This window comes from Salvelinus fontinalis, unplaced genomic scaffold, assembly GCF_029448725.1.
Source record: "Salvelinus fontinalis isolate EN_2023a unplaced genomic scaffold, ASM2944872v1 scaffold_0002, whole genome shotgun sequence".
NCBI classification, from domain to species: Eukaryota; Metazoa; Chordata; class Actinopteri; order Salmoniformes; family Salmonidae; genus Salvelinus; species Salvelinus fontinalis.
The window spans coordinates 488,210-514,166 of record NW_026600211.1 but is presented as its reverse complement, the minus strand read 5'-3'; the positions used below and the strand labels follow the sequence as shown (position 1 = coordinate 514,166).

At 41.6% G+C, this 25,957-nt stretch overlaps 1 protein-coding gene and 1 long non-coding RNA gene across 28 annotated transcripts in view; both read left to right on the top strand.

Annotated features, from left to right (window-relative positions):
* LOC129841866 (ceramide synthase 2-like) overlaps positions 1–25,747 on the top strand; it is a 48,077-nt gene extending 22,330 nt beyond the window's left edge. For both annotated transcript variants that reach the window (XM_055910211.1, XM_055910212.1), the window contains exons 3-11: positions 3,507–3,624; positions 4,130–4,248; positions 17,841–17,898; positions 18,384–18,434; positions 19,326–19,418; positions 20,134–20,262; positions 20,608–20,714; positions 20,905–21,058; positions 23,015–25,747. In XM_055910211.1, the coding sequence (XP_055766186.1) occupies positions 3,507–3,624; positions 4,130–4,248; positions 17,841–17,898; positions 18,384–18,434; positions 19,326–19,418; positions 20,134–20,262; positions 20,608–20,714; positions 20,905–21,058; positions 23,015–23,146 (961 nt within the window). In that variant the 3' untranslated portion in view covers positions 23,147–25,747. The remainder of the gene's footprint in view (positions 1–3,506; positions 3,625–4,129; positions 4,249–17,840; positions 17,899–18,383; positions 18,435–19,325; positions 19,419–20,133; positions 20,263–20,607; positions 20,715–20,904; positions 21,059–23,014) is intronic.
* LOC129841867 (uncharacterized) lies at positions 4,255–17,834 on the top strand. 26 transcript variants are annotated; one of them, XR_008757405.1, is made up of 8 exons: positions 4,255–11,292; positions 11,416–11,755; positions 11,920–11,965; positions 12,140–12,204; positions 12,248–12,560; positions 12,684–13,026; positions 13,191–14,192; positions 14,280–17,834. It is a non-coding gene; the product is annotated as an uncharacterized LOC129841867 (long non-coding RNA). The 26 variants fall into 26 exon arrangements; XR_008757390.1 differs by lacking the exon at positions 11,920–11,965 and having other exon boundaries at positions 4,255–9,920; positions 9,967–11,292; positions 11,416–11,776; positions 12,161–12,560; XR_008757391.1 differs by lacking the exon at positions 11,920–11,965 and having other exon boundaries at positions 4,255–10,104; positions 10,151–11,292; positions 11,416–11,776; positions 12,161–12,560.
* Positions 25,748–25,957: the final 210 nt, after the last annotated feature.

The window sequence follows — 25,957 nt, the reverse complement described above, 5'->3', positions numbered from 1 at the left end:
CACCCATCTGTCTACATGTTTATACCTCTTCTCTTTACACCATCTGTCTACATGTTTATACCTCTTCTCTTTACCCATCTGTCTACATGTTTATACCTCTTCTCTTTCACCATCTGTCTACATGTTTATACCTCTTCTCTTTACCCATCTGTCTACATGTTTATACCTCTTCTCTTTCACCCATCTGTCTACATGTTTATAACTCTTCTCTTTCACCCGTCTGTCTACATGTTTATACCTCTTCTCTTTCCCCCGTCTGTCTACATGTTTATACCTCTTCTCTTTCCCCCATCTGTCTACATGTTTATACCTCTTCTCTTTACCCATCTGTCTACATGTTTATACCTCTTCTCTTTCCCCCATCTGTCTACATGTTTATATCTCTTCTCTTTCACCCATCTGTCTACATGTTTATACCTCTTCTCTTTCACCCATCTGTCTACATGTTTATACCTCTTCTCTTTACCCATCTGTCTACATGTTTATACCTCTTCTCTTTCACCCATCTGTCTACATGTTTATACCTCTTCTCTTTACCCATCTGTCTACATGTTTATACCTCTTCTTTTTCCCCATCTGTCTACATGTTTATACCTCTTCTCTTTCACCATCTGTCTACATGTTTATACCTCTTCTCTTTCACCCATCTGTCTACATGTTTATACCTCTTCTCTTTACCCCATCTGTCTACATGTTTATACCTCTTCTCTTTCACCCATCTGTCTACATGTTTATACCTCTTCTCTTTCACCATCTGTCTACATGTTTATACCTCTTCTCTTTCACCCATCTGTCTACATGTTTATACCTCTTCTCTTTCACCATCTGTCTACATGTTTATACCTCTTCTCTTTCACCCATCTGTCTACATGTTTATACCTCTTCTCTTTACCCCATCTGTCTACATGTTTATACCTCTTCTCTTTCACCCGTCTGTCTACATGTTTATACCTCTTCTCTTTCCCCATCTGTCTACATGTTTATACCTCTTCTCTTTCACCCATCTGTCTACATGTTTATACCTCTTCTCTTTACCCATCTGTCTACATGTTTATACCTCTTCTCTTTACCCATCTGTCTACATGTTTATACCTCTTCTCTTTCACCTGTCTGTCTACATGTTTATACCTCTTCTCTTTCACCCATCTGTCTACATGTTTATACCTCTTCTCTTTCCCCCATCTGTCTACATGTTTATACCTCTTCTCTTTCACCTGTCTGTCTACATGTTTATACCTCTTCTCTTTCACCCATCTGTCTACATGTTTATACCTCTTCTCTTTACCCATCTGTCTACATGTTTATCCCTCTTCTCTTTCACCCATCTGTCTACATGTTTATATCTCTTCTCTTTCACCCATCTGTCTACATGTTTATACCTCTTCTCTTTCACCATCTGTCTACATGTTTATACCTCTTCTCTTTCACCATCTGTCTACATGTTTATCCCTCTTCTCTTTCACCCATCTGTCTACATGTTTATACCTCTTCTCTTTCCCCCATCTGTCTACATGTTTATACCTCTTCTCTTTCACCATCTGTCTACATGTTTATACCTCTTCTCTTTCACCATCTGTCTACATGTTTATACCTCTTCTCTTTACCCATCTGTCTACATGTTTATACCTCTTCTCTTTCACCCATCTGTCTACATGTTTATACCTCTTCTCTTTCACCCGTCTGTCTACATGTTTATACCTCTTCTCTTTCCCCCGTCTGTCTACATGTTTATACCTCTTCTCTTTCCCCCGTCTGTCTACATGTTTATACCTCTTCTCTTTCACCATCTGTCTACATGTTTATATCTCTTCTCTTTACCCCATCTGTCTACATGTTTATACCTCTTCTCTTTACCCATCTGTCTACATGTTTATATCTCTTCTCTTTCACCCATCTGTCTACATGTTTATACCTCTTCTTTTTCCCCATCTGTCTACATGTTTATACCTCTTCTCTTTCACCATCTGTCTACATGTTTATACCTCTTCTCTTTACCCCATCTGTCTACATGTTTATACCTCTTCTTTTTCCCCATCTGTCTACATGTTTATACCTCTTCTCTTTCACCCGTCTGTCTACATGTTTATACCTCTTCTCTTTACCCGTCTGTCTACATGTTTATACCTCTTCTCTTTACCCCATCTGTCTACATGTTTATACCTCTTCTCTTTCACCCATCTGTCTACATGTTTATACCTCTTCTCTTTACCCATCTGTCTACATGTTTATACCTCTTCTCTTTCACCCGTCTGTCTACATGTTTATACCTCTTCTCTTTCACCCATCTGTCTACGTTTATACCTCTTCTCTTTCACCATCTGTCTACATGTTTATACCTCTTCTCTTTCACCATCTGTCTACATGTTTATACCTCTTCTCTTTCACCTGTCTGTCTACATGTTTATACCTCTTCTCTTTCACCATCTGTCTACATGTTTATACCTCTTCTCTTTCACCCATCTGTCTACATGTTTATACCTCTTCTCTTTACCCCATCTGTCTACATGTTTATACCTCTTCTCTTTCACCCATCTGTCTACATGTTTATACCTCTTCTCTTTCCCCATCTGTCTACATGTTTATACCTCTTCTCTTTCACCATCTGTCTACATGTTTATACCTCTTCTCTTTCACCCATCTGTCTACATGTTTATACCTCTTCTCTTTCACCATCTGTCTACATGTTTATACCTCTTCTCTTTCACCATCTGTCTACATGTTTATACCTCTTCTCTTTCACCCATCTGTCTACATGTTTATACCTCTTCTCTTTCACCATCTGTCTACATGTTTATACCTCTTCTCTTTACCCATCTGTCTACATGTTTATACCTCTTCTCTTTACCCCATCTGTCTACATGTTTATACCTCTTCTTTTTCACCATCTGTCTACATGTTTATACCTCTTCTCTTTCACCCATCTGTCTACATGTTTATATCTCTTCTCTTTCACCCATCTGTCTACATGTTTATACCTCTTCTCTTTCACCATCTGTCTACATGTTTATACCTCTTCTCTTTCACCCATCTGTCTACATGTTTATACCTCTTCTCTTTCACCCATCTGTCTACATGTTTATATCTCTTCTCTTTACCCCATCTGTCTACATGTTTATACCTCTTCTCTTTCACCCATCTGTCTACATGTTTATACCTCTTCTCTTTCACCCATCTGTCTACATGTTTATACCTCTTCTCTTTCACCCATCTGTCTATATGCTTCCTCTGTGTCCTTTCCTTCTCTCTCTCCTCCTCTGCTCTCATATTTTTAGAACCCACCTGTATGTTGTGTGTTAGCTTAGCAATAGCAATCAGTCAAGATGTAACCTTTCTCTGTCACTCTCTCTATCACTTTCTCTCCCTCTCTTCATACCTCTCCATCCTCCCTCATGATAATATCAAACCCACATCCTCCAATCAACTGAACAATTGCACCCAGCAATACCATGCCCTCTCTCTTTCTTCCTCTTATCTCATCCCTCTCTCCCCCCTCTCTGTGTGTGCAGGTTAGTGGCCACCCCACTGGCTGCTGTCATGAGGGTGAAGGAGAAAGTTCGGCTCACAGTGTCACACAACCCCACACTGGAGTCATTCTACTGTAACACAACCAAGAACCCCTCACAGGTAACACAATTAAAAAAGACTACACCAATGTACGCAAGCACAGAGACACATGCATACAGGTACGCACGCACACACATGAACACATTAACACTGCACAATTGCTACAGATCGTAATTTGTTCAATCTTTTGCTGCAAAAAAAATTCTGCACAGCAGGAAATGTAAACTTGTAGTGTATTTGCGTTTTAAAAAGGCTTCTAAGGTTAGTCATTTCAGACTTGATTTGCCCTAACGAAAAATGTATCAACCCCTAGTTATAATCCATATAATAATTCACATATCCTGTTGCTGCAGAATTATTTTCCTGCTGTAGCAAACTGACTCAAATTAAGATCCTACATCTGTATACAGCACCACACAAACTGACTCAAATTAAGATCCTACATCTGTATACTGCACCACACAAATCATTATGCTAAACTGTATCCCTTTCTACCCTTCTCTCTCTCTCCCTCCTCCCGTTCTCTCTCCCCCTATCCCCCGCTCTCCCTCCCTCCCTCCTACAGAGTTCTATAGACAGTCTGTGTAAGCAGACAGGTTGTTCAGAGAGACAGGTGCAGAGATGGTTCAGGAGACGCAGGAACCAGGACCGACCCAGTCTACTGAAGAAGTTCAAAGAGGCCAGGTACACACACACACATGCACACACACACACACACACATGCATGAACACAGGCACAAAACAAGATAACAACACAGCTGCTTCACAAACAGCTGCTCAATGCAAATCTCTCACCAACACACCCACATGCACAGACACACACACGTGCACAGACACACACACATGCACAGACACACACACATGCACAGACACACACACATGCACAGACACACACACGTGCACACACATGCACAGACACACACACGTGCTGACATTGGCCTGTGAACACATGTCTGAGTGTTAAAGCATGAGTCTATTTACAGTATATCTGACACTCATTATATTGCCAGCCTGGTTTTATCAAGGCTCCTCCTACCCCCCCGGCCCCCCCCACACACACACACACACACACACACACACACACACACACACACACACACACACACACACACACACACACACACACACACACACACACACACACACACACACACACACACACACACACACATACACCGCCCGCCCCTCGCATCCCTCACCAGTCCCAGGAGACAGTTTGGCCCTATCAGCAGAATCAATTTATATCCCAACAGTGTGTGTCATTGTTATTGGACTGAGACAGTGGCTGTGTTACACTAATTCTGAGATGAATATCACAATCACTAGTGTAGAGACAACCTGTAGTTAATATCACAATCACTAGTGTAGAGACAACCTGTAGTTAATATCACAATCACTAGTGTAGATACAACCTGTAGTTAATATCACAATCACTAGTGTAGATACAACCTGTAGTTAATATTACAATCACTGGTGTAGATACAACCTGTAGTTAATATCACAATCACTAGTGTAGAGACAACCTGTAGTTAATATCACAATCACTAGTGTAGATACAACCTGTAGTTAATATCACAATCACTAGTGTAGATACAACCTGTAGTTAATATCACAATCACTAGTGTAGATACAACCTGTAGTTAATATCACAATCACTAGTGTAGATACAACCTGTAGTTAATATTACAATCACTAGTGTAGAGACAACCTGTAGTTAAAATCACAATCACTAGTGTAGAGACAACCTGTAGTTAATATTACAATCACTGGTGTAGAGACAACCTGTAGTTAAAATCACAATCACTAGTGTAGAGACAACCTGTAGTTAATATCACAATCACTAGTGTAGATACAACCTGTAGTTAATATTACAATCACTGGTGTAGATACAACCTGTAGTTAATATTACAATCACTGGTGTAGATACAACCTGTAGTTAATATTACAATCACTAGTGTAGATACAACCTGTAGTTAATATCACAATCACTAGTGTAGATACAACCTGTAGTTAATATTACAATCACTGGTGTAGATACAACCTGTAGTTAATATTACAATCACTGGTGTAGATACAACCTGTAGTTAATATCACAATCACTAGTGTAGATACAACCTGTAGTTAATATTACAATCACTAGTGTATATAACAACCTGTAGTTAATATTACAATCACTGGTGTAGAGACAACCTGTAGTTAAAATCACAATCACTAGTGTAGATACAACCTGTAGTTAATATTACAATCACTAGTGTATATAACAACCTGTAGTTAATATTACAATCACTGGTGTAGATACAACCTGTAGTTAATATTACAATCACTGGTGTAGATACAACCTGTAGTTAATATCACAATCACTAGTGTAGATACAACCTGTAGTTAATATTACAATCACTAGTGTATATAACAACCTGTAGTTAATATTACAATCACTGGTGTAGAGACAACCTGTAGTTAAAATCACAATCACTAGTGTAGATACAACCTGTAGTTAATATCACAATCACTAGTGTAGATACAACCTGTAGTTAATATTACAATCACTGGTGTAGATACAACCTGTAGTTAATATCACAATCACTAGTGTAGATAAAACCTGTAGTTAATATTACAATCACTAGTGTATATAACAACCTGTAGTTAATATTACAATCACTGGTGTAGAGACAACCTGTAGTTAAAATCACAATCACTAGTGTAGATACAACCTGTAGTTAATATCACAATCACTAGTGTAGATACAACCTGTAGTTAATATTACAATCACTAGTGTAGAGACAACCTGTAGTTAAAATCACAATCACTAGTGTAGAGACAACCTGTAGTTAATATCACAATCACTAGTGTAGATACAACCTGTAGTTAATATTACAATCACTGGTGTAGATACAACCTGTAGTTAATATTACAATCACTGGTGTAGATACAACCTGTAGTTAATATTACAATCACTAGTGTAGATACAACCTGTAGTTAATATCACAATCACTAGTGTAGATACAACCTGTAGTTAATATTACAATCACTAGTGTATATAACAACCTGTAGTTAATATTACAATCACTGGTGTAGAGACAACCTGTAGTTAAAATCACAATCACTAGTGTAGATACAACCTGTAGTTAATATTACAATCACTAGTGTATATAACAACCTGTAGTTAATATTACAATCACTGGTGTAGATACAACCTGTAGTTAATATCACAATCACTAGTGTAGATACAACCTGTAGTTAATATTACAATCACTAGTGTATATAACAACCTGTAGTTAATATTACAATCACTGGTGTAGAGACAACCTGTAGTTAAAATCACAATCACTAGTGTAGATACAACCTGTAGTTAATATCACAATCACTAGTGTAGATACAACCTGTAGTTAAAATCACAATCACTAGTGTAGATACAACCTGTAGTTAATATCACAATCACTGGTGTAGATACAACCTGTAGTTAATATTACAATCACTGGTGTAGATACAACCTGTAGTTAATATTACAATCACTGGTGTAGAGACAACCTGTAGTTAAAATCACAATCACTAGTGTAGATACAACCTGTAGTTAATATCACAATCACTAGTGTAGATACAACCTGTAGTTAATATTACAATCACTAGTGTAGATACAACCTGTAGTTAATATCACAATCACTAGTGTAGATACAACCTGTAGTTAATATCACAATCACTAGTGTAGATACAACCTGTAGTTAATATCACAATCACTGGTGTATATAACAACCTGTAGTTAATATCACAATCACTAGTGTAGATACAACCTGTAGTTAATATTACAATCACTGGTGTAGATACAACCTGTAGTTAATATTACAATCACTGGTGTAGATACAACCTGTAGTTAATATTACAATCACTAGTGTAGATACAACCTGTAGTTAATATCACAATCACTAGTGTAGATACAACCTGTAGTTAATATTACAATCACTAGTGTATATAACAACCTGTAGTTAATATTACAATCACTGGTGTAGAGACAACCTGTAGTTAAAATCACAATCACTAGTGTAGATACAACCTGTAGTTAATATTACAATCACTAGTGTATATAACAACCTGTAGTTAATATTACAATCACTGGTGTAGAGACAACCTGTAGTTAAAATCACAATCACTAGTGTAGATACAACCTGTAGTTAATATTACAATCACTAGTGTATATAACAACCTGTAGTTAATATTACAATCACTGGTGTAGAGACAACCTGTAGTTAAAATCACAATCACTAGTGTAGATACAACCTGTAGTTAATATCACAATCACTAGTGTAGATACAACCTGTAGTTAATATCACAATCACTGGTGTAGATACAACCTGTAGTTAATATTACAATCACTGGTGTAGATACAACCTGTAGTTAATATTACAATCACTGGTGTAGAGACAACCTGTAGTTAAAATCACAATCACTAGTGTAGATACAACCTGTAGTTAATATCACAATCACTAGTGTAGATACAACCTGTAGTTAATATTACAATCACTAGTGTAGATACAACCTGTAGTTAATATCACAATCACTAGTGTAGATACAACCTGTAGTTAATATCACAATCACTAGTGTAGATACAACCTGTAGTTAATATCACAATCACTGGTGTATATAACAACCTGTAGTTAATATCACGATCACTAGTGTAGATACAACCTGTAGTTAATATTACAATCACTGGTGTAGATACAACCTGTAGTTAATATTACAATCACTGGTGTAGATACAACCTGTAGTTAATATTACAATCACTAGTGTAGATACAACCTGTAGTTAATATCACAATCACTAGTGTAGATACAACCTGTAGTTAATATTACAATCACTAGTGTATATAACAACCTGTAGTTAATATTACAATCACTGGTGTAGAGACAACCTGTAGTTAAAATCACAATCACTAGTGTAGATACAACCTGTAGTTAATATTACAATCACTAGTGTATATAACAACCTGTAGTTAATATTACAATCACTGGTGTAGAGACAACCTGTAGTTAAAATCACAATCACTAGTGTAGATACAACCTGTAGTTAATATTACAATCACTAGTGTATATAACAACCTGTAGTTAATATTACAATCACTGGTGTAGAGACAACCTGTAGTTAAAATCACAATCACTAGTGTAGATACAACCTGTAGTTAATATCACAATCACTAGTGTAGATACAACCTGTAGTTAAAATCACAATCACTAGTGTAGATACAACCTGTAGTTAATATCACAATCACTGGTGTAGATACAACCTGTAGTTAATATTACAATCACTGGTGTAGATACAACCTGTAGTTAATATTACAATCACTGGTGTAGAGACAACCTGTAGTTAAAATCACAATCACTAGTGTAGATACAACCTGTAGTTAATATCACAATCACTAGTGTAGATACAACCTGTAGTTAATATTACAATCACTAGTGTAGATACAACCTGTAGTTAATATCACAATCACTAGTGTAGATACAACCTGTAGTTAATATCACAATCACTAGTGTAGATACAACCTGTAGTTAATATCACAATCACTGGTGTATATAACAACCTGTAGTTAATATCACAATCACTAGTGTAGATACAACCTGTAGTTAATATCACAATCACTAGTGTAGAGACAACCTGTAGTTAATATCACAATCACTAGTGTAGATACAACCTGTAGTTAATATCACAATCACTAGTGTAGATACAACCTGTAGTTAATATCACAATCACTAGTGTAGAGACAACCTGTAGTTAATATTACAATCACTAGTGTAGATACAACCTGTAGTTAATATCACAATCACTAGTGTAGATACAACCTGTAGTTAATATCACAATCACTAGTGTAGATACAACCTGTAGTTAATATCACAATCACTAGTGTAGATACAACCTGTAGTTAAAATCACAATCACTAGTGTAGAGACAACCTGTAGTTAATATCACAATCACTAGTGTAGATACAACCTGTAGTTAATATTACAATCACTGGTGTAGATACAACCTGTAGTTAATATTACAATCACTGGTGTAGATACAACCTGTAGTTAATATTACAATCACTAGTGTAGATACAACCTGTAGTTAATATCACAATCACTAGTGTAGATACAACCTGTAGTCAATATTACAATCACTAGTGTATATAACAACCTGTAGTTAATATTACAATCACTGGTGTAGATACAACCTGTAGTTAATATCACATTGTGTTATTACAGTATTATAGTATAGTGTTGTACAGTACTGGAGGTATCTATCTGCAGTCAGCAGGTTGTTGTGTTGTACAGTACTGGAGGTCTCTATCTGTAGTCAGCAGGTTGTTGTGTTGTACAGTACTGGAGGTCTCTATCTGCAGTCAGCAGGTTGTTGTGTTGTACAGTACTGGAGGTCTCTATCTGTAGTCAGCAGGTTGTTGTGTTGTACAGTACCGGAGGTCTCTATCTGCAGTCAGCAGGTTGTTGTGTTGTACAGTACTGGAGGTCTCTATCTGTAGTCAGCAGGTTGTTGTGTTGTACAGTACTGGAGGTTTCTATCTGTAGTCAGCAGGTTGTTGTGTTGTACAGTACTGGAGGTCTCTATCTGTAGTCAGCAGGTTGTTGTGTTGTGCAGTACTGGAGGTTTCTATCTGCAGTCAGCAGGTTGTTGTGTTGTACAGTACTGGAGGTCTCTATCTGTAGTCAGCAGGTTGTTGTGTTGTACAGTACTGGAGGTCTCTATCTGTAGTCAGCAGGTTGTTGTGTTGTACAGTACTGGAGGTCTCTATCTGTAGTCAGCAGGTTGTTGTTGTTGTACAGTACTGGAGGTCTCTATCTGTAGTCAGCAGGTTGTTGTGTTGTACAGTACTGGAGGTCTCTATCTGTAGTCAGCAGGTTGTTGTGTTGTACAGTACTGGAGGTCTCTATCTGTAGTCAGCAGGTTGTTGTTGTACAGTACTGGAGGTCTCTATCTGTAGTCAGCAGGTTGTTGTGTTGTACAGTACTGGAGGTCTCTATCTGTAGTCAGCAGGTTGTTGTTGTACAGTACTGGAGGTCTCTATCTGTAGTCAGCAGGTTGTTGTGTTGTACAGTACTGGAGGTCTCTATCTGCAGTCAGCAGGTTGTTGTGTTGTACAGTACTGGAGGTCTCTATCTGTAGTCAGCAGGTTGTTGTTGTACAGTACTGGAGGTCTCTATCTGCAGTCAGCAGGTTGTTGTGTTGTACAGTACTGGAGGTCTCTATCTGTAGTCAGCAGGTTGTTGTTGTACAGTACTGGAGGTCTCTATCTGTAGTCAGCAGGTTGTTGTACAGTACTGGAGGTCTCTATCTGCAGTCAGCAGGTTGTTGTACAGTACTGGAGGTCTCTATCTGTAATCAGCAGGTTGTTGTTGTACAGTACTGGAGGTCTCTATCTGTAGTCAGCAGGTTGTGTTGTACAGTACTGGAGGTCTCTATCTGTAGTCAGCAGGTTGTTGTACAGTACTGGAGGTCTCTATCTGTAGTCAGCAGGTTGTTGTGTTGTACAGTACTGGAGGTCTCTATCTGTAGTCAGCAGGTTGTTGTGTTGTACAGTACTGGAGGTCTCTATCTGTAGTCAGCAGGTTGTTGTGTTGTACAGTACTGGAGGTCTCTATCTGTAGTCAGCAGGTTGTTGTGTTGTACAGTACTGGAGGTCTCTATCTGTAGTCAGCAGGTTGTTGTTGTACAGTACTGGAGGTCTCTATCTGTAGTCAGCAGGTTGTTGTACAGTACTGGAGGTCTCTATCTGTAGTCAGCAGGTTGTTGTACAGTACTGGAGGTCTCTATCTGTAGTCAGCAGGTTGTTGTACAGTACTGGAGGTCTCTATCTGTAGTCAGCAGGTTGTTGTGTTGTACAGTACTGGAGGTCTCTATCTGTAGTCAGCAGGTTGTTGTGTTGTACAGTACTGGAGGTCTCTATCTGTAGTCAGCAGGTTGTTGTGTTGTACAGTACTGGAGGTCTCTATCTGTAGTCAGCAGGTTGTTGTGTTGTACAGTACTGGAGGTCTCTATCTGTAGTCAGCAGGTTGTTGTACAGTACAGGAGGTCTCTATCTGCAGTCAGCAGGTTGTTGTTGTACAGTACTGGAGGTCTCTATCTGTAGTCAGCAGGTTGTTGTGTTGTACAGTACTGGAGGTCTCTATCTGTAGTCAGCAGGTTGTTGTGTTGTACAGTACTGGAGGTCTCTATCTGTAGTCAGCAGGTTGTTGTACAGTACTGGAGGTCTCTATCTGTAGTCAGCAGGTTGTTGTACAGTACTGGAGGTCTCTATCTGTAGTCAGCAGGTTGTTGTACAGTACTGGAGGTCTCTATCTGCAGTCAGCAGGTTGTTGTACAGTACTGGAGGTCTCTATCTGCAGTCAGCAGGTTGTTGTGTTGTACAGTACTGGAGGTCTCTATCTATAGTCAGCAGGTTATTGTGTTGTACAGTACTGGAGGTCTCTATCTGTAGTCAGCAGGTTGTTGTGTTGTACAGTACCGGAGGTCTCTATCTGTAGTCAGCAGGTTGTTGTACAGTACTGGAGGTCTCTATCTGTAGTCAGCAGGTTGTTGTACAGTACTGGAGGTCTCTATCTGTAGTCAGCAGGTTGTTGTTGTACAGTACTGGAGGTCTCTATCTGTAGTCAGCAGGTTGTGTTGTACAGTACTGGAGGTCTCTATCTGTAGTCAGCAGGTTGTTGTACAGTACTGGAGGTCTCTATCTGTAGTCAGCAGGTTGTTGTGTTGTACAGTACTGGAGGTCTCTATCTGTAGTCAGCAGGTTGTTGTGTTGTACAGTACTGGAGGTCTCTATCTGTAGTCAGCAGGTTGTTGTGTTGTACAGTACTGGAGGTCTCTATCTGTAGTCAGCAGGTTTTTGTGTTGTACAGTACTGGAGGTCTCTATCTGTAGTCAGCAGGTTGTTGTTGTACAGTACTGGAGGTCTCTATCTGTAGTCAGCAGGTTGTTGTTGTACAGTACTGGAGGTCTCTATCTGTAGTCAGCAGGTTGTTGTACAGTACTGGAGGTCTCTATCTGTAGTCAGCAGGTTGTTGTACAGTACTGGAGGTCTCTATCTGTAGTCAGCAGGTTGTTGTACAGTACTGGAGGTCTCTATCTGTAGTCAGCAGGTTGTTGTGTTGTACAGTACTGGAGGTCTCTATCTGTAGTCAGCAGGTTGTTGTGTTGTACAGTACTGGAGGTCTCTATCTGTAGTCAGCAGGTTGTTGTGTTGTACAGTACTGGAGGTCTCTATCTGTAGTCAGCAGGTTGTTGTGTTGTACAGTACCGGAGGTCTCTATCTGTAGTCAGCAGGTTGTTGTTGTACAGTACAGGAGGTCTCTATCTGCAGTCAGCAGGTTGTTGTTGTACAGTACTGGAGGTCTCTATCTGTAGTCAGCAGGTTGTTGTGTTGTACAGTACTGGAGGTCTCTATCTGTAGTCAGCAGGTTGTTGTGTTGTACAGTACTGGAGGTCTCTATCTGTAGTCAGCAGGTTGTTGTACAGTACTGGAGGTCTCTATCTGTAGTCAGCAGGTTGTTGTACAGTACTGGAGGTCTCTATCTGTAGTCAGCAGGTTGTTGTACAGTACTGGAGGTCTCTATCTGCAGTCAGCAGGTTGTTGTACAGTACTGGAGGTCTCTATCTGCAGTCAGCAGGTTGTTGTGTTGTACAGTACTGGAGGTCTCTATCTGTAGTCAGCAGGTTATTGTGTTGTACAGTACTGGAGGTCTCTATCTGTAGTCAGCAGGTTGTTGTGTTGTACAGTACTGGAGGTCTCTATCTGTAGTCAGCAGGTTGTTGTTGTACAGTGCTGGAGGTCTCTATCTGTAGTCAGCAGGTTGTGTTGTACAGTACTGGAGGTCTCTATCTGTAGTCAGCAGGTTGTTGTGTTGTACAGTACTGGAGGTCTCAATCTGCAGTCAGCAGGTTGTTGTTGTACAGTACTGGAGGTCTCTATCTGCAGTCAGCAGGTTCTTGTGTTGTACAGTACTGGAGGTCTCTATCTGTAGTCAGCAGGTTGTTGTTGTACAGTACTGGAGGTCTCTATCTGTAGTCAGCAGGTTGTTGTTGTACAGTACTGGAGGTCTCTATCTGTAGTCAGCAGGTTGTTGTGTTGTACAGTACTGGAGGTCTATCTCTGTAGTCAGCAGGTTGTTGTACAGTACTGGAGGTCTCTATCTGTAGTCAGCAGGTTGTTGTGTTGTACAGTACTGGAGGTCTCTATCTGTAGTCAGCAGGTTGTTGTGTTGTACAGTACTGGAGGTCTCTATCTGTAGTCAGCAGGTTGTTGTACAGTACTGGAGGTCTCTATCTGTAGTCAGCAGGTTGTTGTACAGTGCTGGAGGTCTCTATCTGTAGTCAGCAGGTTGTTGTGTTGTACAGTACTGGAGGTCTCTATCTGTAGTCAGCAGGTTGTTGTGTTGTACAGTACTGGAGGTCTCTATCTGTAGTCAGCAGGTTGTTGTGTTGTACAGTACTGGAGGTCTCTATCTGTAGTCAGCAGGTTGTTGTACAGTACTGGAGGTCTCTATCTGTAGTCAGCAGGTTGTTGTGTTGTACAGTACTGGAGGTCTCTATCTGTAGTCAGCAGGTTGTTGTGTTGTACAGTACTGGAGGTCTCTATCTGTAGTCAGCAGGTTGTTGTACAGTACTGGAGGTCTCTATCTGTAGTCAGCAGGTTGTTGTGTTGTACAGTACTGGAGGTCTCTATCTGTAATCAGCAGGTTGTTGTTGTACAGTACTGGAGGTCTCTATCTGTAGTCAGCAGGTTGTTGTACAGTACTGGAGGTCTCTATCAGTAGTCAGCAGGTTGTTGTACAGTACTGGAGGTCTCTATCTGTAGTCAGCAGGTTGTTGTGTTGTACAGTACTGGAGGTCTCTATCTGTAGTCAGCAGGTTGTTGTTGTACAGTACTGGAGGTCTCTATCTGTAGTCAGCAGGTTGTTGTTGTACAGTACTGGAGGTCTCTATCTGTAGTCAGCAGGTTATTGTGTTGTACAGTACTGAAGGTCTCTATCTGTAGTCAGCAGGTTGTTGTACAGTACTGGAGGTCTCTATCTGTAGTCAGCAGGTTGTTGTACAGTACTGGAGGTCTCTCTCTGTAGTCAGCAGGTTATTGTGTTGTACAGTACTGGAGGTCTCTATCTGTAGTCAGCAGGTTGTTGTGTTGTACAGTACTGGAGGTCTCTATCTGTAGTCAGCAGGTTGTTGTACAGTACTGGAGGTCTCTATCTGTAGTCAGCAGGTTGTTGTACAGTACTGGAGGTCTCTATCTGTAGTCAGCAGGTTGTTGTGTTGTACAGTACAGGAGGTCTCTATCTGTAGTCAGCAGGTTGTTGTGTTGTACTGTACTGGAGGTTTCTATCTGTAGTCAGCAGGTTGTTGTACAGTACTGGAGGTCTCTATCTGTAGTCAGCAGGTTGTTGTACAGTACTGGAGGTCTCTATCTGTAGTCAGCAGGTTGTTGTACAGTCCTGGAGGTCTCTATCTGTAGTCAGCAGGTTGTTGTGTTGTACAGTACTGGAGGTCTCTATCTGTAGTCAGCAGGTTGTTGTGTTGTACAGTACAGGAGGTCTCTATCTGTAGTCAGCAGGTTGTTGTGTTGTACAGTACAGGAGGTCTCTATCTGTAGTCAGCAGGTTGTTGTACAGTACTGGAGGTTTCTATCTGTAGTCAGCAGGTTGTTGTTGTACAGTACTGGAGGTCTCTATCTGTAGTCAGCAGGTTGTTGTACAGTACTGGAGGTCTCTATCTGTAGTCAGCAGGTTGTTGTGTTGTACAGTACAGGAGGTCTCTATCTGTAGTCAGCAGGTTGTTGTGTTGTACAGTACTGGAGGTTTCTATCTGTAGTCAGCAGGTTGTTGTACAGTACTGGAGGTCTCTATCTGCAGTCAGCAGGTTGTTGTACAGTACAAGAGGTCTCTATCTGCAGTCAGCAGGTTGTTGTGTTGTACAGTACTGGAGGTTTCTATCTGTAGTCAGCAGGTTGTTGTACAGTACTGGAGGTCTCTATCTGTAGTCAGCAGGTTGTTGTACAGTACTGGAGGTCTCTATCTGCAGTCAGCAGGTTGTTGTGTTGTACAGAACTGGAGGTCTCTATCTGTAGTCAGCAGGTTGTTGTGTTGTACAGTACTGGAGGTCTCTATCTGCAGTCAGCAGGTTGTTGTGTTGTACAGTACTGGAGGTCTCTATCTGTAGTCAGCAGGTTGTTGTTGTACAGTACTGGAGGTCTCTATCTGTAGTCAGCAGGTTGTTGTGTTGTACAGTACAGGAGGTCTCTATCTGTAGTCAGCAGGTTGTTGTGTTGTACAGTACTGGAGGTCTCTATCTGTAGTCAGCAGGTTGTTGTGTTGTACAGTACTGGAGGTTTCTATCTGTAGTCAGCAGGTTGTTGTACAGTACTGGAGGTCTCTATCTGCAGTCAGCAGATTGTTGTTGTACAGTGCTGGAGGTCTGGTCTCTATCTGTGTGACAGGACTGAACTGGGAGGCTACTGTATGACTGTTCCCATTGTGTGCTGGGAATTTTGTACGGGACTGTTCCACTACAGTTTAGCAGAATGTGTGTATGTTCACTTTACTGTACATATACAGTGCATTCAGAAAGTGCTTTCAGACCCCTTCACTGTTGCCAGTTTTTTTTACATTACAGCCTTATTCTAAAATGGATTACATATATTTTTCCCCTCATCAATCGTCATACAATACCCCATAATGACGAAGTGAAAACAGGTTTTTAGAAATTTGTGCAAATTTTTTCAAAATAAAAAACTGAAATATTTTATTTACATAAGTATTCAGACCATTTGCTATGCGATTCGAAATTGAGCTCTGGTTCATCCTTTTTCCATTGATAGTCCTTGATGTTTCTACAACTTGATTAGAGTCCACATTTGGTAAAATGTATTGATTGGACATAATTTGGAAAGGCACACACACCTGTCTATATAAGGTCCCATAGTTGACAGTGCATGTCAGAGCAAAAACCAAGCCATGAGGTTGAAGGAATTGTCCATAGAGCTCCGAGACAGGATTGTGTCGAGGCACAGATCTGGGACGGGTATCAAAAAATGTCTGCAGCGTTGAAGGTCACCAAGAACACAGTGGCCTCCATCATTCTTAAATGAACTAAGTTTGGAACCAGCAAGATTCTTCCTAGAGCTGGCCGCCCGGCCAAACTGAGCAATCAGGGGAGAAGGGCCTTGGTCAGGGAAGTGACCAAGAACCCGATGGTTACTCTATGGGAGAACCTTCCAGAAAGGGAAAGGGGGATACCTAGTCAGTTGTACAACTGAATGCATTCATCTGAAATGTGTCTTCCGCATTTAACCCACCCCTCTGAATCAGAGAGATGCGGGGGGCTTCCAACATCCACGGCCCAGGGAACCATCTCTACAGCATTCCACCAATCAGGCCTTTATGGTAGAATGGCCAGACGGAAGCCACTCCTCAGTAAAAGGCAGATGACAGTCCTGCTTGGAAAAAAACATCTGTTCTGATGAAACCAAGATTGAATTATTTGGCCTGAATGCCAAGCGTCACGTCTGGAGGAAACCTGGCACCATCCCTACGGTGAAGCATGGTGGTGGCAGCATCATGCTGTGGGGATGTTTTTCAGCAGCAGGAACTTGGAGACGAGGGAAAGATGAACGGAGCAAAGTACAGAGAGATCCTTGATTAAAACCTGCTAAGGACCTCTGCCTGGGGTAAAGGGTCATCTTCCAAAAGGACAATGACTCTGAGAGCACAGCCTAGACAACATGGCTTTGGGACAAGTCTCTGAATGTCCTTGAGTGGCCCAGCTAGAGCCTGGACTTGAACCCGATCGAACATCTCTGGAGAAACGTGAAAAGAGCTGGTCAGCGACGCTCCCCAGCCAACCTGACAGAGTTTGAGAGGATCTGCAGAGAAGAATGGGAGAAACTCCCCAAATACAGGTGTGCCAAGCTTGTAGTTCATACCCAAGAAGACTCGAGGCTGTAATCGCTGCCAAAGATGCTTCAACAAAGTACTGAGTAAAGGGTCTAAATACTTATGTAAATATGATATTTAAGTTTTGTATTTTTAATACATTTGCAAAAATATCTAAAAAGCTGTTTTTGCTTTGTCATTGTGGGGTATTGTATGTAGATTGATGAGGGAACAAACAATTTAATCAATTTTAGAATAAGGCTGTAGCGTAACAAAATGTGGAAAAGGTCAAGGGGTCTGAATACTTTCCAAATGCACTATAGTATAAAGTATGTGTGTGTGTGTTATCCAATGATTGTGTGTGTTCTCTTGCAGTTGGAGATTCACCTTTTACCTTCTTGCTTTCATTGCTGGCCTAGCTGCCCTCATTGACGTGAGTACTGCTGTTTCACCTTTGACCTTTAAAACTCTCGCCTGTCTCCTAGCTAATCTCCCTGCACCAACATTGGTCAATTGTGTCATCTGACTTCTGTCATAACTCATTGTTTAAAGTGACCTCTGTCATGACTCATAGTTTAAACTTTAGATCCTAGTTAAACCATTGATGGGAGAAACAGAGCCTGTTCACTGACAGCATTAATGTGTTACAGGATACTAAGATAGAATAGAAGCCTTGTCAACAACAGTGTTGGTTATATCAGGGACAACTGAGTATCCTAAACAAATGTTATACAATTTGATCTTTTTCTAACATGATTAATAAAGAACTTACAAATGACACTGGAAGATAATTATAAAGACACATTAATATATAGAGGGTGTGAAAATGATTTATCACTTCTTCTGTTTCAATGCTGTATTTCTCTTTGACTGAAGTTAGAACTCTCCGATTTATGTATAACTCTCTCCCTCTCTTAGAAACCCTGGCTGTATGACTTTAAGGAGATGTGGCAGGGCTTCCCTATTCTGGTATGTCCCTCTGGTTATTGGCGAGTGGTAACATTGTAACATAGGAAAGTCATTGGAAGGCATAAATCATAATCAATCATATCATGTTATGTCCAGTGTTTGACTGTGTTCAGAAATCATATTATGGAAGTATCAATGTATGTTATTGATATTATCTTGCTCTTTCTCTCCTCTCTCTCTCTCCCCTATAATCTCCCCATCCATCTCTCTCCCTATCCCTCCATCTTTCATCAATTTCTCTCCATCCCGCCATCTCTCATCAATTTCTCTCCATCCCGCCATCTCTCATCAATTTCCCTCCATCTCTCATCAATTTCCCTCCATCCCTCATCTATTTCTCCCTCCATCCTTCATCTATTTCCCTCCATCCCTCATCTATTTCCCTCTATCCCTCATCTATTTCTCCCTCCATCCCTCATCTATTTCCCTCCATCCCTCATCTATTTCACTCTATCCCTCATCTATTTCCCTCCATCCCTCATCTATTTCACTCTATCCCTCATCTATTTCCCTCTATCCCTCATCTATTTCTCCCTCCATCCCTCATCTATTTCCCTCTATCCCTCATCTATTTCCCTCTATCCCTCATCTATTTCCCTCCATCCCTCATCTATTTCCCTCCATCCCTCATCAATTTCCCTCTATCCCTCATCTATTTCCCACCATCCCTCATCTATTTCCCTCCATCCCTCATCTATTTCCCTCCATCCCTCATCTATTTCCCTCCATCCCTCATCAATTTCCCTCTATCCCTCATCTATTTCCCACCATCCCTCATCTATTTCCCTCCATCTCTCATCTATTTCCCTCCATCCCTCCATCCCTCATCTATTTCCCTCCATCCCATACCTATTTCTTTCTCCATCCCTCAATCTTTCATCTCTCCCCCAGACTCTCCTGCCGTCTCAGTATTGGTACTATATGATAGAGCTGGGTTTCTACGTCTCTCTAATCTTCAGTGTGGCGTCAGACGTCAAACGTAAAGTAAGTGTGCACCGTGCCTGCTTTATGAAACACTATGCTTGTAACAATCAAGAATACAGTATACAAATGAACCACTAAAAATTGTGGTACAGAATCCCTTTACTTACAGTCCTATTCACTTTAAGAGTCAATCAATTACAGCACGCAGATCACCCGAAGATTCTTCCATACATGGGAGAGTGCAGTTTACAAGATCAGGGATAGTGGTTAACCAAGCCTGCACACTCTGTTAGCTACAAGTGATTCATTGAACGCAGTAAGCAAGTCTTTCCGATCCCTCTCCTGCTGTTGCCATGGTGTTGCCCCTGTGCTGACGACCAGGGGTTACTGTCATGACACTGATGTAAGTGTCAGTGTGTATAGGGAAAGGGGCCAGGGGGCAACTGCAGGAGGTGGACATTAGACTGATATGACGTGTTTGTGTGTGTGGAGCCGGAGGTTAAAGGGGAGATGGTCAGTGGACTCTACTCCACTAGGGTCAGGTCAGTACAGACAGTGTGTACCTGCTAAATATCACGTGATGGCCCTCTGGCATGATTTACTATAGTGTGTGTGCGTGTGTGTGTGTGCGTGTGCATGCGTGTGCATGCGTGCAGGTGTGTGTGTGAAGGATCAGAATGTTATCATGTTATCAAGGTAACAAAACACAAACTCTAACCTTCTCTCTCTCCCTCTCTGCATTTCTCTCTTTCTCTCCCTCCCTTCCTCTCTGTAGGACTTTAAGGAGCAGATGGTTCACCATATGGCCACCATCTTCCTCATCAGTTTCTCCTGGTGTGTCAACTACATCAGAGCGGGCACGCTCATCATGCTGCTGCACGACTCCTCCGACTATTTACTGGAGGTACAACCAATTACAGGACAGCTGGGTCACCAACATAACATGATAATAATATCCCTGCCATGACACGATAATAAACACAATAATACTATGGTGATTTAGTAGTTGCTGTTATCCAATACAACTTACAGTTTGCACATGTGGTTTGTAGGTGGGGCCCACAGGGGAATCACCCACAAGGAAGTCCCATTTTATTTGATAAACCAGGAAGCGGACAAAGTACTACTGATTTTGGAGAAGTGGAGATATGGAGAGATTTAGTACTGCCACCTGGTGGAAGAAATATGACATTACAATTATTTTCTAACAACAACAACCTTTCTCTCTCTCCCTCTCTCTCTCTGATAGTCCGCTAAGATATTCATCTATGCTGGATGGAGAAACACCAGTAACTACGTCTTCTTCCTCTTCGCTACCGTCTTCATCTTCACTAGACTTTATATCTTCCCCTTCTAGTGAGATGACACCTGAACACTCCCACCACTCACCAATGATCTGTATCTTTCACACCCATTCTGATTGTTTTATTTATGTAACCTTTATTTAACTAGGCAAGTCAGTTAACAACAAATTCTGATTAGCATGTCTGTTGGTTGTTACTGATGTTATTCACTCTTCTTACCCCCCCTCTCCTCTCTCTCTCAGCATCATTTATTCTACGTACATTTATCCAATGACTATGTACTCTCCGTTCTTTGGATACTACTTCCTGAATTTCCTTATGATGGTGCTGCAGTGTCTCCATATCTTCTGGGCCATCCTCATTCTGCGTATGGCCGTCCGCTTCCTGAGCAGCGATGTATGTACACAACACTGCACACACACCCTGACAACACTGCACACACTCTGACAACACGACACACACCCTGACAACACTACACACCCTGACAACACTACACACCCTCTGACAACACTACACACCCTGACAACACTACACACACACACCCACCCTGTCAATACTACACACACACACCCTCTGACAACACTACACACCCTGACAACACTACACACCCTGACAACACTGCACACACTCTGACAACATGACACACCCTCTGACAACACTACACACCCTGACAACACTACACACACTCTGACAACACTACACACCCTGACAACACTACACACACTCTGACAACACTGCACACACTCTGACAACACTACACACCCTCTGACAACACGACACACCCTCTGACAACACTACACACCCTGACAACACTGCACACACTCTGACAACACGACACACCCTCTGACAACACTACACACCCTGACAACACTGCACACACTCTGACAACACGACACACCCTCTGACAACACTACACACCCTGACAACACTACACACACTCTGACAACACTACACACCCTGACAACACTACACACACTCTGACAACACGACACACACACACCCAAACAACACTGGGAGACTGGGAGAGGAAGGGTGGGTGGAGGAGAGAGACTGGGAGAGGAAGGGTGGGTGGAGGAGAGAGACTGGGAGAGGAGCGGTGGGTGGAGGAGAGAGACTAGGACAGGAGGGGTGGGTGGAGGAGAGAGACTAGGAGAGGAGGGGTGGGTGGAGGAGAGAGACTGAGAGAGGAGGGGTGGGTGGAGGAGAGAGACTAGGAGAGGAGGGGTGGGTGGAGGAGAGAGACTGGGAGAGGAGGGTTGGGTGGAGGAGAGAGACTGGGAGAGGAGGGGTGGGTGGAGGAGAGAGACTGGGAGAGGAGGGGTGGGTGGAGGAGAGAGACTAGGAGAGGAGGGGTGGGTGGAGGAGAGAGACTGGGAGAGGAGGGATGGGTGGAGGAGAGAGACTGGGAGAGGAGGGATGGGTGGAGGAGAGAGACTGGGAGAGGAGGGGTGGGTGGAGGAGAGAGACTAGGAGAGGAGGGGTGGGTGGAGGAGAGAGACTGGGAGAGGAGGGGTGGGTGGAGGAGAGAGACTGGGAGAGGAGGGGTGGGTGGAGGAGAGAGACTAGGAGAGGAGGGGTGGGTGGAGGAGAGAGACTGGGAGAGGAGGGGTGGGTAGAGGAGGAGAGAGACTGGGAGAGGAGGGGTGGGTGGAGGAGGAGAGAGACTGGGAGGGGAGGGGTGGGTGGAGGAGAGAGACTGGGAGAGGAGGGATGGGTGGAGGAGAGAGACTGGGAGAGGAGGGGTGGGTGGAGGAGAGAGACTAGGAGAGGAGGGGTGGGTGGAGGAGAGAGACTGGGAGAGGAGGGGTGGGTAGAGGAGGAGAGAGACTGGGAGAGGAGGGGTGGGTGGAGGAGAGACTAGGAGAGGAGGGGTTGGTGGAGGAGAGAGACTGAGAGAGGAGGGGTGGGTGGAGGAGAGAGACTAGGAGAGGAGGGGTGGGTGGAGGAGAGAGACTGGGAGAGGAGGGGTGGGTGAGGGAGAGAGACTAGGAGAGGAGGGGTGGGTGGAGGAGAGAGACTGGGAGAGGAGGGGTGGGTGGAGGAGAGAGACTAGGAGAGGAGGGGTGGGTAGAGGAGGAGAGAGACTGGGAGAGGAGGGGTGGGTAGAGGAGGGTGGGTAGAGGAGGAGAGAGACTGGGAGAGGAGGGGTGGGTGGAGGGGGAGAGAGACTGGGAGAGGAGGGTTGGGTGGAGGAGAGAGAAAGTTTATTCAGAAATCACACGTTGATATGTGTTGGAAAGCCCAGCTGATAAAGAGCAGCAGTCTGGTTTGGGTTCAGTTTGCGGAAAGGAAAAGTAATGTCTCTGGACGGATGACATGTTTCTAAACACACCTCTCTTTCTTTCGCTTCAGGAAAAGGTGGAGGACGAGAGGAGCGATAAAGAAGAGACAGACGAGTCAGGGGAGGAAGAGGAGGGGGTGGAGAAGAAAGGCGCGGTGCAGAATGGTCACGCCGCTCACAACAACCACCGCAAGACGGAGTAATGAAAACGTGTTCCCGAAAGTAAGAGTGTGAAGAATTCACATCCCTCACTCAGCAGAGTGGGAGAGATGGAGGGAAGGGGAAAGGGAGAGAGTGGTAGGGAAAATGGATGAAGGAGAAGGAAAGGCATTCCTAAAGCCTGAGAACTACAGGTAGACCTGTGCCTGTGGATAGATACACTGTACTACATTACAAACACTCAATCACACACACAATTTTGGATATACTACATTAATTGGCATGGACCTGTTATTATAGTCCATTAATAACACACACACACACACACACACACACACACACGGGTAATTCTCACGAAACTGTAAAAACAAATACATTTAGTAATTTTACACAAAATGTCCTCTTGAATAACTGAGATTAGGATCTATATGTATCTATTTCATAATTAGTATTCGTTTTTGATCAGATATTATGCATTCTACCAACATTTTCACAAAATTCTCATTCGTTTTTGAAGTCCAAAAAAGTTATCAATATTTATAATATTTTTTTTAACATTGCTCCCCTAATGAAAATGCCTGAGTTAAATATGACACTGAAAATACAAATATTTTAAATGACAATTATTATAAAATTTAAATCAGACTTTTCCCCAATTTGAGCTCTTTAGCTGTTTTCTAAGGACTACTCTAGATGATGCATCATGGGTGAAGAAATGTTTATTTAAAAACAGGAGTTTTATAGGAACTTGAAAAAAATGGTAACGAGACATATCCACAGACACTGCTTGTATGTAATAAATATTATAGTTTAATGTAAACTTCAACTAGTATACCATTTTTATAATTTATGGACAAACTACAGCAACATATTTTGTTTTATTTAAATAAGTTAGGTTTTTCTAAAGATGTATTTTTATAAAATTATGAATTTAATCAGGACGCATTTCAGTAATGAAAATGTATTTTTTATTTTTTTTACATGACACTTTCCCCTAAAACTAGGCATCTTAGTCCTCAGAATGATAGTTTTTTGCAGATGCATCATAGTTTTGTAATTCAATTTGTTCCAGACATTTTAAAACTGGTTTCATGAGAATAACTGGTTTAACTGGTTAATAAACGATGTAATCATGTTTATAAGCAGCTTATAAGCAGTCCTTCAAACGAAGTGTTAAATCGTTTTTTGGGTATATTGAGATTCTGCTGATTCTGAATGATGCTCTCCTTCCTCTGCTGATTCATGTTTATGTGCCAGTGGTAACGCTCTGTCTGTAGACACTCTCCGTTGACATTGGAGAGGAAAATACTTTTTATCAAACAGTTTTATCATGTTTTTGCTCTGTATGTGCGTGACTAATTCAGTATATCTTCTGAATATCATTGACATCTTACCAAGGTCACACAGGCAGAACTTTATTTTCAGTATATTTCAATAGTTTTTGCAAAAACAAAAATTGCCATTGTAAATGTAAAGGCAAAAAAACAACAACAGTCCAGCCAGTCAGGATCCCAAATAGAATGATAGAATATATATATATTTTTTTTTAAATAAATATTTTAACTGTTTTCCAGTCTAGACCAGTTAAGACCAGTATGGACCAGTTGTGGTTTCATTCCAGTGTGGTATGACGCATGTCATCGACTAGAGATGCATTCAACTCCGCTAACGATTATGAAGCTCCCAACTCTGAGCGCCCACCAACAATCCAATTCACCAAGAATGTTTGACAACAGGAGCGAACTGTTCTATTCTATTGAAAACACTTGATTGTGTACTCTTTCTTCCAACAATGACCTTGTAAGGATGAAAGTTTTCTGCAAATGTTTGCAGAGTTGAATGCCAGTTTGGTTTGGTCCAGTCCAGTTCAATCTGTTTCTGGGCACAATGATCCAGTAGAATCCTAACACACACTGATGATATCATGCCTCATGATGGATATTCATCGGGGGCCTGGATTGGTTGGTCAGAACAGGACATTTCTTCTCAGGAGACTGGAAAGGGCCATTGTAATTTAGGCTTTATTTAGGGCAGATAGATTATCCCGTGTGTGTGGTATGTGTTTTTTTGTTATTTTAGAGTGATTTGAGGTATGATTCCTATGAGAAACAGGTTTACAGTCATGTTTCATGTTTGACATCATTGTTTCAGAAAAGTTTGGATTTTTCTTGAGTTTGGATTTTAGCAACTCAATTGCTCAGTAAGCAAAAGTATGATAAATGGAACAATGGAAGTATTGTATTTTTATCATTATATATTTTCAATTGTTGTTGTATGTTAAGTGCCTTATCTGTAATGTATGGGATAGCCTACCCTCTCACCTTTCTACCTTCTTCAGTTCCTCTCATCCTCATTCATCCTTTCTCCCTCTTTCTTTTCCTTCTTATTGTTCCATATGTCCCCCACTCCTTCTACTCATCCATCTCCTCCTCCTCCCTTATTCTGAGATCCTCCCCTCACAGCCTTTCACATCCCCATTCCAACCCTCGTTCATTTGTACTAACCTTGACCAATCTTCCTCTCTTCCCCCGTCGCTTTGGAAAAAGAACAGTCATGTAATTACAGTGTTATTTTTTTGTTTGTATTATGATGCTTAAGTATTATCATTAATAATAAAAACAACGATCATGAATCACTACGCCAAACCTGTTTACTCCAATGTTTGTTTTACACACTCCAATTATGAAGTTCTCCTCACTGATGGATAAGGGGGGAGTATCTATTGGTTTCCTATGTCTTGGTTTAGGTACTGAGGCCTATAACCTTCTATAAACACGGGGATTGTATATTGTGCACTTATTTTAGTGTACACACATACAATACGTTTCTGAAAAAGGAGTAGTAGGTTTATTACA